The sequence below is a fragment of the Megalopta genalis genome, chromosome 5, assembly GCF_051020955.1.
Source record: "Megalopta genalis isolate 19385.01 chromosome 5, iyMegGena1_principal, whole genome shotgun sequence".
NCBI classification, from domain to species: Eukaryota; Metazoa; Arthropoda; class Insecta; order Hymenoptera; family Halictidae; genus Megalopta; species Megalopta genalis.
Window position 1 is genome coordinate 29,860,123 of NC_135017.1, and position 16,556 is coordinate 29,876,678.

Sequence of the window (16,556 nt, forward strand, 5' to 3'; positions counted from 1 at the left end):
TACAACTTCGAAAAATGGTATTAATATTAAAAATAATATTAGCCGGACAATTAATATAGAATATAGTATATATGATTCCATGTTATAAATATGTAAGATCAAAAATGATATTGTAATATAACTTTGAAAAATATTATTAATATTAAAAATAATATTAGCCGGACAATTAATATAGAATATAGTATATATGATTCTGTGTTATAAATATGTAAGATCAAAAATGATATTGTAATATAACTTTGAAAAATATTATTAATATTAAAAATATTATTAGCCGAACAATTAATATCATAAATAATTGAGAACGTAGAAAACAATTGTCAGAGAAGAGATAAGTTTTGCTTGTTAATCTATTTGTTTCTATCTTATTTTGCTTAGAAGTAGAATTTTCTTGCATAGATAATGTTATTATATATCGCTTTAGAAAGTCATTCACGTAACTGTACATAAGTATGAACAACACTCGGATCAACAGACTGGACTGGAATCGGTCGGACATGGATTATCGAATATCACATTTGGCATATATCTGCGTTGCACGGTTTTTTTATCCAATAAACGGCAAGCTTTTCCCATCATTCTGTCTCAATTTCTCGCCAACTGGATTTACTGTTCGACAGCTATTTTTCATATTTGCATTTTATTCTACAGTTCTATTTAATTCATCCCATGATTAATACGTAAAGCATCGTTCAAATTTCACGTTTATTAATATAACCACATCGAATATCACGTGATATGAGAGAACAAGAAAATTAAAGATAAAATTTTTTTAAACTGGTTCCTCTCATTTGACCGACCAGAATTTGCGAAAATTTCACTGTAACAAGTTTGTTGTGATCATATGTGGAAAGTATCGTTGTTTAATAAGAACATTATACCTACCAAATAAAATAAAATTAATAAAATAATAATAAAATAATTAAAATAATATATAATATTAAAATAATAATAATGAAATTAATATAACCATATCGAATATCACGTGATATGAGAGAACAAGAAAATTAAAGATAACATTTTTTTAAACTGGTTCCTCTCATTTGACCGACCAGAATTTGCGAAATTTTCGCTGTAACAAGTTTGTTGTGATCATATGTGGAAAGTATCGTTGTTTAATAGAAACATTACACCTACGAAATAAAATAACACAATAACATTAAACTAATAATTAATAAATTAGACTAATAACTTAATACTGAACGTACCGAATGATTTGTCTCATTTTACAAATGCGTCATAAATAGACTATAAATAGAAGATAGTTTCTATTTAAAATAGTAGAGGTATTAAAAGAGTTTAAAAATGTTATTATATTATCTCTGATCTAATAAAATTATTAAGAAACGAATAAACTTTTTATGTAGCTTTTATTTCCTATTCAGTCTAGTTATAATATTACATTATTATGATAATATATAGTTCAAAAAGGAAGTTTAATCAATCATTTTCCAGTTTAGTAAGCATTTTCGTAGTTTCAATAATTTTAAAACAGAAAATTGGAAACTGGTCGTTTGACTGAAAACTATGGCTTAAATTTAGTGTTAATCGTTCATATAGCACGGCTTTCGATGCTTGTAATTTCTCGCTTTTGTTCAATTATTTGATGAGAACAAGTCACCGAAAGCAAGGAAAAACATTTCAGCAAAAATAATACTATATTTCTGTACAAGAGAAAAGAAATTAAAAGAAGAGCCTAAAAGCATTTGCTCGAACCTAATGCGATAAATGTCTGGACACTTTCGGATGGTGGCATTCGCGTGACATTTTCCACACAGGATTAACCCAAAAGCAGAGTTTTCGGTGAAGTCGACGGAATTTCCATTAGGCTAATGCCAACAAATTCGTGAATTGATCGTGCCCAGCGAGTAGTGTCGGGAGGTTCGTTTATACAGCCGACGAAGACGTATTCACGGTCTACGGCCGAGTTCATGAGACTTTAATCGGCCGTGAAAACCGAGGATTATCAGAGGAAGTCATCCACGCGTTTACGATCACGCTTGCGGAACCATAATCGGTGGAACAGGTTCGCCGCCTCGGAACACGAAGAATTGCGAAATTTTCCACCTGACCACATGAACGGGGCCCGCGAACAACAGATGGTTCGACACTTTTGCATACACGACGATGCCCATCAAATCTGTTATGCGTGCGCGTCGACTACCCCTGGTCTACGAAACGACGCGCCAATAAAAATGGTTCGATACACGAACGATTTTACTGGCCGCGGTATGGCGCACTTTTTTTCGCCGGCAAATAACGCTGGTTAGTTACGCGTCGTTGCACCGTCTGACACTTCTGCGTCGTTGATCGATTCGTAATTTTGCTTTGCACGCGAAATAGCCTGTGTGCAGATCGGTTGCAGGTGATCCGAGACTTTGTCATAAATCTGGCGCAGATTTTCTTAACCTTTTAGGTACGGCTGAATTCTGCGCGAGGCTATTTCTCTGGACGGCAGAGTCTGATATGTACTGTACAGAGTCTGATACTGTATATTCTGTCTGTATATACAGGGTGTCCCAAAAATGTCTCGCAATCCGAAAGTGGCGGGTTCCTCAGGTCATTTGAAGCAACTTTTTCCTTTACAAGAATTTTCTTCGAGGCACCGTTAAGGAGTTATTAACGAAAAACAGCGACCAATGAGTGGCGAGCTCAGCTGGCGCGAGGCGATCGAGCCAATGAGCGGAACTGGGCTTCGTGCGCTGGCTGGCTGGACCGTCTCGCGTCAGCCGTACTCGATTCTTATTGGTCACTGTTTTTCGTTAATAACTCGTTAACGGTGCCTCGGAGAAAATTTTTGTAAAGGAAGAAGCTGCTTCAAATGATCCGAGGAATCCGACATTTCCGGATTGCGAGACATTTTTGGGACACCCTGTGAACTGTTGTAAATCGATGTGAAGACAAAAGAAGTGTGAAACAATGCATATGAAGACGATTATTTGGTTCAAACGATGAGCGAGTGAATTACTAGAGCAAGCCACTATAGTGGCGCGTCGTCCAGAGAGATGACATTCGCGAAAGCCACTATAGTGGCGTGTCGTTCTAAAAGATGATATGCGCGGAAGCCACTATAGTGGCGCGACGTGCCTAAAAGGTTAAGGCGAGACTTTCTATGCGCATCCGACGTTGGTATATATTTATACCGATGTGACGGAAAATAATACTTCCGTTTTTCTATAAGCGATTTCCACATGTTGCGTCTGCGTCTGACGTAAGCGTCCGATGGTCGTCTGCTTCGAAAGCAGTCTAGACGTTAATTATTGCCAATAAGAGTTAAGATGAAATTCACTTGTTCTTTATTCAATCTAAAAACTGCTTATAGATACGTCCTCTCGTTGTGCAATAAATGTTTCCTTGTTAAAATACTACGATACACCTCTTCATCTTCTTCTTCTCATTTCTTCTTTCCTTCCTTCTTGTTTTGTAAAATTATCGGCACAATCTCTTCATCACTGTCTTCTTCCAAAAAGTTGTTTCACCTTCTCTGCGCACGCTGTTCTATCTGATAAACGGTAATATATCGAATAATAAATGCGTCGCACGCAAATGATATGTAAAACATGTATCTGATCGCACGCGTCTGACGCATGCGTCTAGTCGCAAGCGGCGAACGCATACGACCAGCCGTTCACGTCTGACGCTTGTAGGAAATTCTACCTTTGGAAGCATCGCTCATTTTCAAATGTTCCGTTTATATTGGCTTGGCAACTAAGTAATTGCTGATTTCAGTTATAGATGTCTCTCACTCCCATTTTTATGATATCCGTAAATGTTATATTATAAAATTATTATTATATTATTATTTTTCGCTGTAAAATCTCACTTAACTCAGTTTTTGGCCGAAAAGAATCAGACTTTCTACGAGCATGGAATTTTCAAGTTGTCAGAGAGATCGCAAAAAGTCATCGAACAAAATGGAAAATACATTACAGATTAAACTTCATTCCAAGTAAAAAAAATTTTTTATTTCATTGAACAAATCGGCAATTACTTAGTTGCCAACCCAATAGTTAGGGCGGATGACACCAATTTTCAATTAGGTTTTGAAATTCAATTTTATTGTGATATATTCGGACGAACTGAATGTGACTAGGATTTCTGGAATGAAAAAGAGTTAAAATGATAGTTACTATGGTAAATTTTAATTTGCTATTGTAGTTTCGGTTTCAGTAATTTAATGATATTGTGAGACTTGACGTGTCAATAACTTGAACGAGTTGGAAGCGGTAGGTCGATATTCTGCAACTGTTTTAATGGTTCCGCTATTTTGCATAAAATTCATAGTATTTAATAGGAACTCATTGAAAATTAATGTCATTTTTATAAGTACATTGACTGAGTCATTGGAAAAGTTTTATAAATACATTTAATACTGACATTTGTATTTGGCTCTGGTGACATTGGTAAAAGTTTTGATTTTAAATTATTTTAATAAAAATCATTGCACACGCTCATTAATATTAAATGTTGTTCTACTTTCGAATAATAAAATAAGGTGTTTTATAAACACTGTATCATGACGCACACGCAATTTTCCATCGATATTACTTATTGCGTTGTTAGTGATTAATATCTTCAGCCAATATTTTCGAACGTAACCGTACAAACTTTGTAGCATCAATCGCATCAAATATTGATGTTCACATAATTTATACTTTAATGTAATTGGTAATATTATGAGGAGACTGCGGAAGTTTATGCACGATATATATGTAAAATGGATATGACATTTGTGCTCGAAAAGTATGCAAAGTATGCAATGAGTGCATCAAATTCAATTATATATATATATAATATTACAATATAATATATATTATTATATTATTATATTATATACATATATTATTATACAATATTATACATAATATTACAATATATATAAATAATAATATATATATATATATATATATATATATATATATATATATATATATATATAATATGTATATGTAGAGTGAATATTTGGTAATATACTAATACATTGCTAATTATTATATTGATCCACAATATAATATACAATACAATATATTACCAAATATTCCAATAAAATATATTACCAATATATTACCAAATATTCACTCTATATATACATATTATATAAAATACTTTCCATAATTATTTCGATACGAGCATTTAAATTTAATGTTCTTAATTGAATGACCATTCTACAATATATTATTACATATGCTTTTAAATATAAATATGCAAGGTATGTTCATTATACAAAAGGCGTAAAATAAAAAATGTGTTTTCAGCATTTCCTATAGAGATATGCATTTCGTTTTGTTTTGTTGTTGGATTATTAGATTGTTAGAGCAGATTAAATAAAATTATTTCAGAATTTCCTATAGAGACACACATTTCGTTTTGTTTTGTTGTTGGATTGTTAGATTATTAGAGCAGGTTAAATAAGATTATTTGACTATTAATTCCTACTGTAAATAATAGAATGGGATAAGAAAATATGTATAATTGTGATTGGAGTTCATGATACAGTGAGAAGTTAAAGATATAAACTTCCAGTCGTCATCCTAAGTCCCGTAGGCAAGAATTAAATAAATAAATAAATAATAAGGATACGCATTTGCATAAATTTCCTCGATCTAATAATGACTAACACCAAGTTACTAGTGAAATTTCCTAAGCTTTTCTTCCTCTCCGATGTCTGTAACGTGCACACGTAGCATTTTACCGTCGTCGATATTATTCTTCCAAATGTTGCGCCGTTCGTCTTGGAAAAATGATTCTTCCTCGAACGCGAAAGAGCCCGCGTTCCTTATCAAGTATATTCGGCGATACGATCTATGACTTCGCTTCCGGAAAGAAAAGTTCGGCGCAGCGAGTCAGTTTTCGTGGGCCTTAACCCGATCGGAGGTCGCGCAGCCGAGGGAAAACCGTGAGCTCCCGTGTTCCTCGTTTCAAAGGGCGCCGGGCGAGGGAGTTTTCATCTGGAAGGTAAAAAGGGGAGCAAGATGTAACGACAAAGAGGATACGTGCCATCTGACGCGACCGAGAAAAACAAAGACGCGTATTGAAAAGCGTACCGGCTGACGTTGGTAGACGCGTCTATACGTCTACTTATACGTCGACCTACACCCCCGACTTATTTGGTTCGGTGTGGATGGGCGCACGCGAATCACTGAGGGACGAGAAAAGAGTATACACGACTGATCTCGACTAAGATTATAAAATGGCGACCCTCACCTCCAGCCCCCCCCCCTCCTCCCGCCGCCTTGCACGGCTGTTCTTAATTTCGCCTCGGATCCTTTTGTAGCCCTCCTCCCATCCAGCCTCGTTTCTCCGCTTCTTCTGCTTGTTCTCCTTTTTTTTCCTTCCCTTCTTTCGCCCGTTGCCTCCCCCCGTATTCCCTTCGTCGCAGTCCGGGTCTGCTGCCACCCCCCACGGCCAGCCGCCCTCTTTCTTTACCTTTCCGCGACGCTTGCTTTCACAATCGACACGGCTCTCTAGACGTTGCCAAAGGAACTCGCCAAGGAGCACAGGAGAGAATTCTTTTACGTGACGATTCTGATGAATAGAGGACCGTAGTCGCGGGTCTCTGGAAATGGATGCTCGAAAGCAACCCTCGCCGATCGACGAAGACCGAACGAAAATGGGAGCGGGAAGCCGGGCGAAGTTGGAAATTTTGCTCACGGCTCGCTGCGATGGGACTATAAGTCGTGTCTGTTAGCAACTATTGGAAGGAAATCGATGATTTTTTGGAGGATGGAATAAGCGTGTCTGTCGTAAAAGCATATACGATTATTCTTATCTTGTTTATTTTAACCCTTTGCACTCGAAGCCATTTTAACGCAAAATCCATAATTGTTTCTTCGCATCTGTACTGTGCTTCTATTTTATATGACTTATTGCACTTCATGCACATGAAGTTGAGCCTTGTGACTCGTACAACAATTACATTTTTAATAGTAAATGTAAACAGATTTGATAATGTAAACGTTATTTCGATAGAAGATATAACAATGTGTTTAGTGGTGCCTCAGATTCACCGCTCGAGTTCGAAGGTGGTAGTTTCATTTTAAAACAGTGTTTCAGTTCAAAATAATTACGATACACTTTTAAACTTTAAACATAAAAATTGAAAATTATAATCCTGCTTATTAGGAAAATTAGTATTATAATTAGTACTGTAATAGTATTATTACAAATAATACAGGGAATTCAAGTTTCAAACGATTCTTGCATTGATTCGTTCTTTTTTCCTGATAAAAATCGAATAATTTCTCTTATTTTTATTTGCATTACTGTCCGGATACCTGCGATTATATGTGTACATAATTTTCACATGCGAGAAGTCTCATTAAAATAGGCTTTGCACAAATAGACGCACGCCGAACAACATGTACAAGAACAAAATCAATGATAAAGAGAATGTGCGAATTATACATGTAGAATGAATAATGTTACGTTAAAGTATTGTATAATATATATTATATTTTTATTTCGTATGTTAAGTCAAGTTGATATTTGTGTTACGATTAGCTGCGAGAGAGAAATTATTATGAAGTAAATATGAAATTACTTCAAGCAACATTAGGTAGTTGAATCGTGTAAGAAGTTTAGGTGAAGGATTCGATAACTTAAGGAAAACTTTCAAAACCGAAAGGTACGAAATAAAGAATTATCTAACTAAATCAACGTAGTAATAGAAAGTATAGTATAGCAAAAAAGAAGCTTTCTCGTAAATATCTACAACATAAAACGAGTAAAAACGACGAGAGAATGTCGACGAGAGAAATTTTCGAAAAAGTTCGCGACCGAAACGTAACGCACATGGTCAGCCAGGGTTAGAGATCGGCTCCATATTTCTTGATGCTTCGCTCTCGCAGCCAACGCACATCATCGCCGTGTCAACGGCGTATCAGCAGCACCCTAGACAGAGTATCAGCAAGCAGAGTATCGGTTGTTTGAAAGTCGCTTGGTAGTGCGTCGGTCGCCATATTGGGGGCGGTCCGGGTTCCCACCAATCGGCGTCGAAGCGTTAGAAGCGTGGGTGCGGACCACACCCAATAACCCTGACGTATGCCCCACCAGGAACCCGCCACACCCACGAATGTCACGTGCGCACGAGCAGCTGCAACATCGTTGGAACAGTCCTCCGCGAGCCCTCGTTCCGGTCGCTTCGATACTTTACACGAGGTCTGTCGTTGACAGTCCGAGTCCACTGATACAGCCCGAATTTCCAAAAGAAACCTAGTGAAAGATCCAACGTCGGTTCGACGAACAATCTAGACTTGTGCGTTGATTACAGTTCGACCGGCACTCGGAGGATACAGTTGACTCGACGCGTCCAGTCTGGATAGGAACGCTATACCCACCGAATATGATCGTCGATGAGAGTGACAGTGAAAGGATTAACGAAGAGCTGATCTCGCGGGTACATGTTGAGTCACGGTTCTCGTCGTTATCCGTTAGAGAATACAGACAGTTTTGAAGGAACGATGGATCCCGTGGTGCGGTTGTGCTGGGAAGTGCGAAGGATTCTGTGACGGCAGCGGCCCGTGAACGAAAATTGCGAAACAACTTGGAGCAAACCGTGCCAGATCGCAGAGCAGAACACGATAAATGTTCCATGGTTGGACAATTAGACCGTACTTGCACCGATTCCGTTAGAATAGGGCAAAGTCGCCGGAATTCGTTGGCGCTCGGTTGCGCGAAATGACGAGACAGTGACACGTCGGAAGTTCTATCGAGAAAAAAAAAGAACACAACCATGACTATGATAAGCCTGGAGATGCTGGGCCGGGAGTCTATGCCTTTGGAAGGGATGTATCGGCGCGCCCGTCAAGATGTCTTGACACCGCCGCACGACAGCTTGGAGTCGCAGAACGTCCGGCGAAATAGCAGCAACTCTGGAAATCCGGCCAACATTTCCAGCTTCGACGACACTCCCCACAGCGAAATGCATCCTCTCGATCAGAGGGCCGTCGATCTCGGTTTACCGGCTCATATTCCTAAGATCCTCTATTGTAAGTGAGAAACGTCGATCTCATTAGCCATCTTGAGGAAATCCTGAGCGATAATAGCAAAAGTTGAACTTTTGCTATTACTCGCTTCACCATCGCGCGGATTTTCCGCGAAATTTGTCGATGAAAAATTTTCGATTTGCATGTCTCTGCGATTATTTTGCGCGGAATACGTTCAATTTCGTGATTAAATGCATCGCGTTCTGGTACTTAGAAGATTAACACTAAACCTACCAAGCAGTAATACTAACTGGCGTGTACTGCTTCACGAAAGTGAGAAGGCCGAATTTATTTAGAATTTGTAAAGCTTTTATTATAAAACTTGCTCCGATAATGTAACTTATTCAAGCGTTTTCCACGAAAGAGTCTCGGAACTTTGCAGAATTGCAAAATAAGAAAGCGGTCACTTTGACCGCTTTCTTTTAGTTTAGTATTAAGTAGGTTTAGTGTTAGTGTTAGTAGGTTTAGTGTTAAGAGTTTCCGGAAGCTACTTTCCAAGATATTAGCTTTGCGTCAAAAATATGTATCGTCGTCGGGTGTTATTTGTCCAGGAAATAGTTTACTAAAAGTTTAAGAAGTATCTAACGAAGTAGTAATACTTTAACAATTGAACAAGTTATTTGCAATCTGTTAGAAATGAATTTTTGTTAGATACAGTGCTGCATCCGCGATCGTTGGACATGCATTCGAGATCAATGAATGAAAGAACGACCGAAAAATTTGGAACAGAGAGAAGTATACAATTGAGGAGCGTAAACCATTGGTGAACTAATAGAGTCACGCGTGCGTTGCGTTGAACGCTTGTAAAATATTTTCTGCGATCTCGTGTTTTTGATTAGCAATGTTTACTTAATATTCTAGAATCGGATTTCTTCAAATAGCTTTCTTCAAAAATATTGCATGTATGATATGCAAACTGAAAAATAGCAATTGAATATTTTGGTAACTTCGAGTTAAGTCATTTTCTCGTAAATAAACTGCAGATTTGATGCATTTATGACAAAAATATTACGAAACCATGAAGACATTAGAAGGATTTCAGGATATTTTTTACAATATGTACAACTCCTTCAAATTATTAAAACAGAGAAAACATTACGTTTCTTACAGTCGACTTAAACAATTTTTATTTTGCCTTACTTATAACTATACAATTAAATTATTACTAATTACTAAATTATAACTATACAGCCTACTTATAACTATACAATTCTTTTCAATCTAAAGGAAGAAATACTTTCTGTCGTGGCAAAAAAATTCTCTCTCTCATGAAACACTTTTTTCAAGATCAAAACAGCTTTCGAATGGATGGCATTACATAAATGACAAGCGAGAAGTACACTTTCTAAATAAGAAACTCGTTATTGTTCGTCACTGTCTACGTAAATAAATGAGAAAGTTCAAACAAATGTAGATCAAATGGTAGTAGATTAATATGAAATTGAGAGAATTTATCGTGTGAATTCTGTGATTTCCTTTCATTCATCGATCATCCTGAAATATCGGAACATCGTTAAAGCTTGAAAACTGTATTCGTTTAGAATCTGAGCCTACCAATTCTCTACACGCTGAATTTCACGCTAACACTACATTGTAATTACAATAAATTCTTCCTAATTGACGCTCAGCTCGCACACAAAAATGGACAATTTGGGAAGAGGAGATACGATTATTCCAGCCTCGAGCCCCGTTTTTATATGTATTGACAATCGGTAATTATAAAAACGAGCCGCAAGTCTTGAATAATCGTATCTCCTCTTCCCAAATTGTCCATTTTTCTGTACGATCTGAGCGTCAATTAGGGAGAATTCACTGTACTGCTAAAACCATCTAAAATACTAGTTTACATTTTCAGAGGAAACTCGCGAATACTTCGCTCTAATCATGTACAATTTTTGCGATCTGTTGTAGCTTCGATACCGAAGTGCGGCGGTTGTCAAGAAGCTATCTTGGATAAATACATTCTGAGAGTCCTCGAGAGGTGTTGGCATGCAAGGTGTCTAACGTGCCGAGACTGCGGAGCTAGGCTCACCGACAAGTGTTTCGCGAGGAACGGTCACGTTTTCTGTAAAGACGACTTCTTCAAGTAAGTACCAATAGTTATTTATTTCTGTTTGCGCCGTGAATGGTCGATCAGACCTCGGATGCCTTTAAAAAAAAAATCAATTTTTATGCGTATTGTACGTGACGGAAGCCATCGACCTTCTTTTGGGATTATTACGAATACAACGCTTCGTTTAGATCAGTCCCATTTTATTAGAAATATCGATGTTTGATTATCGAAACTGTCCATACTCATCTCCAAATAAACGAATGACAGTTGTAATACTTCGGAATGTACGTTTCACTACACAGATCACAATCCTTATTTCGCCCATTATGCATAAAACATTGAACATAAGAATTTAGATAGAACCTGCTTGTATTCAAATATCTCTCGAATTGATACGTATAACTAACTACTATATCGATTAGGGCATTAACACCCGAACGGCGGACCTTTTCGACGAAAATATAACTCAATAGGCTTAGGATTATTTCTAATTTTATTCCCGTCAGTGCTGTTCGATATATTTTACTAGCTGCTGCTTTCTAGGCAGGCTAGTATTTTTATAGACGTCGATGAAACATGTGAAAATTAACTTAATTGTCAGGAACTAGATGGTCGGGTAACAGTATTTATGCTCAGAGCCTAAATGAGCCCGAGCCCCGCCGTCCGAATGTTAAAAAGAAATCACGATTCTATTGAAGAAAGCACACTTGATCTTCACATTCTCCAGATTCCTCCAATCCGTGTTTGCAATACCTTTTTGGTATCACCATCGGTCTCGTCGTTATTCTGGCGGTCTTATCGCCGTACAGGTTTTTAATCACTACTCGATTAGAAAGCATCGTGTTTCGATAAATGTGCGCCCATGGTCGCTTCTACATAAATTCTTATGTATAATGTTTTACGCATAATGGGCCAAATTCGAAGTACGTATTACAATTGTCATGATAAAATATGTGCAATTGTAAGACTGGAAGTCTTCCTAAGCCTAGTAGACAAGGATTGAACGAAGAAAATAATAATAAGCATTACAATCATCACTCGTTTATTTGGAAACGAGTATGAACAGTTTCGACAATCAAACATCAACACTTACCATTAATTTGCATAAACGACTAACAGCATTTTATATCCGTAAAGTTCGTGCATTACGCTGAACTAGTTACAAAAATAACTGTGTAATAATATCATGATAAAAAGAAGTCGTTAAAATCACGTGACAAGTGCATTTAGTCAGATCACTATCGCGAACTTACAGTTCGGTGTAGATACACGTGAAGTGCAAAGATACTAGAAGGCGAATGAAGGTATTACGTAAAGCCGCCGACGAGTTCGAAGTATTCTTTTTCTGCAAATACTATCTGGATGGATAGCGAAAAGATGTAAACGCTTATCAACGATCGCTCGCGGACAAATGCAGTCCGAGCAACCGGAACGCGGCATTGTTCTCCCGTGGATAATGAAAAGGTGAAGAAGCTCAGGCGAAAGTTAGATCAAACGTGCATGCATGTATACCTACCGTTGGTATTGATTGTGTCAGAAGAGCGTGCCTTTTCTCATCCACCCACACCTCCGCAACCGCGAGACGCCATTTTTCTTCTTCCGTTAGCCGAATCGAAGGAACTCGCTTCCCTTCCCCCATTGTCTCGTCCTTCTCCGGCTGCTCGCCCTTTTCTCGGGGTAGAAATCTTCTTGGGAGCGGAACAACCACCTTTACGACACGCTCCGAGCCTCGGAGAACTTCGCTTCTTTTACGCTAGTTCGATAAATCACTCGTTTATCAGCAGTTGCATCGGACGCGATGGACATTTGACCAATCGTTGATTTCGTTCGGCTTTTCTTTGAACTAACAGTACGTTGGTACATCTCTTCGAAAGAAATAGGAATTTAAACGCGACGGCGATTCGTAAATGGAAAAGAAGAAGCGAATAACAGGCAGGAAGGACAAAATTCGCTTTCGAACACGACAGAAACTAAGCGCACAAATATCGAATTTCAAGGACGCAAATGATACGGAGGCTTTGGCAATAACAAATGACGTTATCGTTGTTGGATTTATTTCCTTTGTAACGGCTAGGATAACGGATCTTTATGCAAAAGAAAAATTCTCTAAGTTGGTTGTAAGGAACGTAAGTCAGATGAAAATGTCTTTCCTCTTCAAATAATTCTCGTAATGCGTACTTAATACAGAAATATTCGCAAATTCTTTTCATTGTCTTCACAATTTTGTTTTCGATCTAGCCATTTTGAACTATCTTTGAACTATCAGCACGTTGGTACATCTCTTCGAAAGAAATAGGAATTTAAACGCGACGGCGATTCGTAAATGGAAAAGAAGAAGCGAATAACAGGCAGGAAGGACAAAATTCGCTTTCGAACACGACAGAAACTAAGCGCACAAATATCGAATTTTAAGGACGCAAATGATACGGAGGCTTTGGCAATAACAAATGACGTTATCGTTGTTGGATTTATTTCCTTTGTGACGGCTAGGGTAACGGATCTTTATGCAAAAGAAAAATTCTCTAAGTTGGTTGTAAGGAACGTAAGTCAGATGAAAATGTCTTTCCTCTTCAAATAATTCTCGTAATGCGTACTTAATACAGAAATATTCGCAAATTCTTTTCATTGTCTTCACAATTTTGTTTTCGATCTAGCCATTTTTTTCCAGAAGCGCTTATAAAGATCCGCAGTCTAGCAACGACAAACGTAAGCGATATTGCTGTTATTTTAGAATCTACTCAACTTTCACATATTCGATACTGCAACATTGAAAAATTAAGATAAATCTTAATTCTAAATCTCGTTCTATTCAATGAATTACTTGGAACTGTATTTTTTAAGTTACCAACGTAATCAAAATATTAATTCATCGTTGTATCATAGAAAAATTATGGAACGTTTCTCTAGTGCTCTCATTTTACTCTCGCGATTCTAGTCCGTTAAAACGGCGTTAAATAAAGACAAATCCAGACAAACAAAATGTCACGCATAAATCTAAGATCGTTTTGATCTATCAGCGCCGACGAAGGTGGCAGAATGTTTTCCACTTTTCACCCTGGAAATCATACGACCATATGTCGCGCACGGGCCGTTCAGTGTTTAATGATTTCCACTTCTCAGAACAGTGTCACCATAGCACGGCGACACTCTGCTGTTATTAATGCGCGAACGTAATGTGAAAATGTTGTATGTTGTTGGTGTGGCAGGCTTTTCGGGACGAAATGCGCGGGCTGCGGCCAAGGATTGGCACCGTCGCAAGTTGTACGAAGGGCACAGGAGTCGGTCTACCACCTGACATGCTTCTCGTGTGCCCTTTGCTCCCGGCAACTGGACACAGGCGATCAATATTACCTTATGGAGGACAGGAAGCTCGTATGCAAGCCTGATTATGAAGCAAAAGCGAAAGGTAAACTGGATCATTCAATAATAACATCAGATTACGCTTCGACAGTAGATTACACATATTTATGCATTTACATATGCGGGCAAATCACGCGGGGAAAAACAATCTTTCGCTTCTTAATCGGGGGGACAATGATAACCTATCGTTCTCTAGACGGTTTTATCACGACGATGATTACGTTTTCGCTCATCTGCGCGATCGTGCATACCCTGTGTTGTAATTTTATTATAATATATACGACGATGTCGCATACGTGCATTTGTTCTAAAACGAAATCTGTCAACAACAAAAATGCGTGACTCTGTGCGGATATAGATTAGACGAAAGCACGAAGGTAATAGAGAAATGTGACGGAATTTTTAAACGAGAATTTTCGACAATTTCGAATTTCTGTTAGAAATTTGTTCAGAGCAGTCGTGACCAACGTTGATTCTTTTCGTACGTCTCAAGCGTTGTGTGAAGTATCCTGAATGCTTAATTGTGCGAATGATAAACTTAAAAAAAGAAAGGTTCGAGAGCGTTTACGTGAGAAAAAGCGTCGTGCAAAAATATTTGACGGTTCGATAAGCGTGCTGGTTTGAAACGTGTTTGCATTCTGGTGTTTCAGAACTGGCTGATGGGGGCAGCATAGATGGCGACCAACCGAACAAAAGGCCGAGGACAACCATCACCGCGAAACAATTGGAGACTCTTAAGTTAGCGTACAACACCAGCCCGAAGCCTGCGCGACACGTACGAGAACAACTCTCTGCGGACACAGGACTTGACATGCGTGTGGTTCAAGTTTGGTTCCAAAACAGGTACGTTCGGTTAACGCGAAATCAAGACAATTCGATGCTATAGTTTTGACGTCGTCGTGTGCATACTGTCAGTATGTGACTATATATGTGATATACAAGGGATTCCATAATTATGTGAACACCCGAAAAGTGGTGATTTCTCAGGTGATTTCAAGTAACTTTTTCCTTGGCGAAAATGCAATCCGCGGCTTTGTTTACGAGATATTAACGAAAAGCACTGACCAATGAGAGGCGAGCTCGCCCAGCGCGGCCGAGCCAATCAGCGGAACTCGGATTCGATCGCTCGTTGGCATTTTCACTAAGGAAAAAGTTACTTCAAATGACTTCGCGAATCACCCCTTTCCGAGTGTTAACACAATTATGGAACACCCTGTATTAGAACCAAAATGAAATGTAAATAAATCGGCGAACGCCAGAGCAATAAATAAAATCGTCTGCAGTCATTTTTCCAAGAGATGGCGCAACCGATAACTCAAGAAAATGTAAAAGCGAAGGGAAAATTGCAATTGCTTGATGTTCGCTGTTAAAGTAGATTTAAGCAGGTTGATTCAGAAGTTTACCTTCTTTTCACGATTGAGTCTTTCGTGGTCTTTTCGTAGCTTAAATAAAAGTTTTCAATTATCTTTACGTTTTTGCTGCGATTTCGAATCACAATGTCCACATAAATCGTTAAAACAGGAAACCGCGCGTGTGAAAACGATTATTGTATAGTAGCTAAGAACGTTTCTGCATCGAAGGCTTTCGCGTGCTAACTTTTAAGCAGCATTCAAATTCTGACAAAATGCGGTTCAGCGAACATCGTCCGCAGAATTGAGATATGAGGGTGCAACATACCAAGGATACCATAGAAAAGTAGGCTCAACATAGGTTTGCGAAGCCGTTCGCAGCAACTGTCTGTCTCATCACCGAATCTCAAATGAACATGATTTCTTATCTGGTATCCTTCTATATATAATTTGAACATTTTTATGGAACAGCCTATTTATAGAACAGCGATATTTACTTTGCGTAAAGCTTGACCTTTGAAGCAAAACAATTTTTGCCGTTCCATTTTCTCCATATTGGGTTGTCCGGAAAGTTCGTGCCGATTTTCGGTAGGTAGCGTGAGAGACCTGACTGAATATATCACAATTATTGAAAACAAATGACATGTGTACATATTCTAAAAGAGATAACTTCAGCCATATTTGGAAAAAAGTTTGTTTACGATTCGTTAATTTTTATCAATTTTGTACGCCTTAGAATATGGTGGCAAATAAAGTGCATTATAGGCATTTAATGCTTTTCTTTTTCCGAAAGGGCAAAAATGCCACACA

General features: G+C 38.1%; 1 protein-coding gene across 3 annotated transcripts in view; it reads left to right on the forward strand.

The window, feature by feature from the left end:
- The window catches only part of Lim3 (Lim3 homeobox protein), a 95,089-nt gene that overhangs the window by 64,989 nt on the left and 13,544 nt on the right, over positions 1-16,556 (forward strand). For 2 of the 3 annotated variants that reach the window (XM_076522265.1, XM_033475439.2), the window contains 3 exons: positions 10,896-11,070; positions 14,244-14,443; positions 15,048-15,240. In XM_076522265.1, the coding sequence (XP_076378380.1) occupies positions 10,896-11,070; positions 14,244-14,443; positions 15,048-15,240 (568 nt within the window). Of the gene's footprint in view, positions 1-8,101; positions 8,988-10,895; positions 11,071-14,243; positions 14,444-15,047; positions 15,241-16,556 lie in introns of those variants that run through there. The other variant, XM_033475442.2, reaches the window with a different exon arrangement.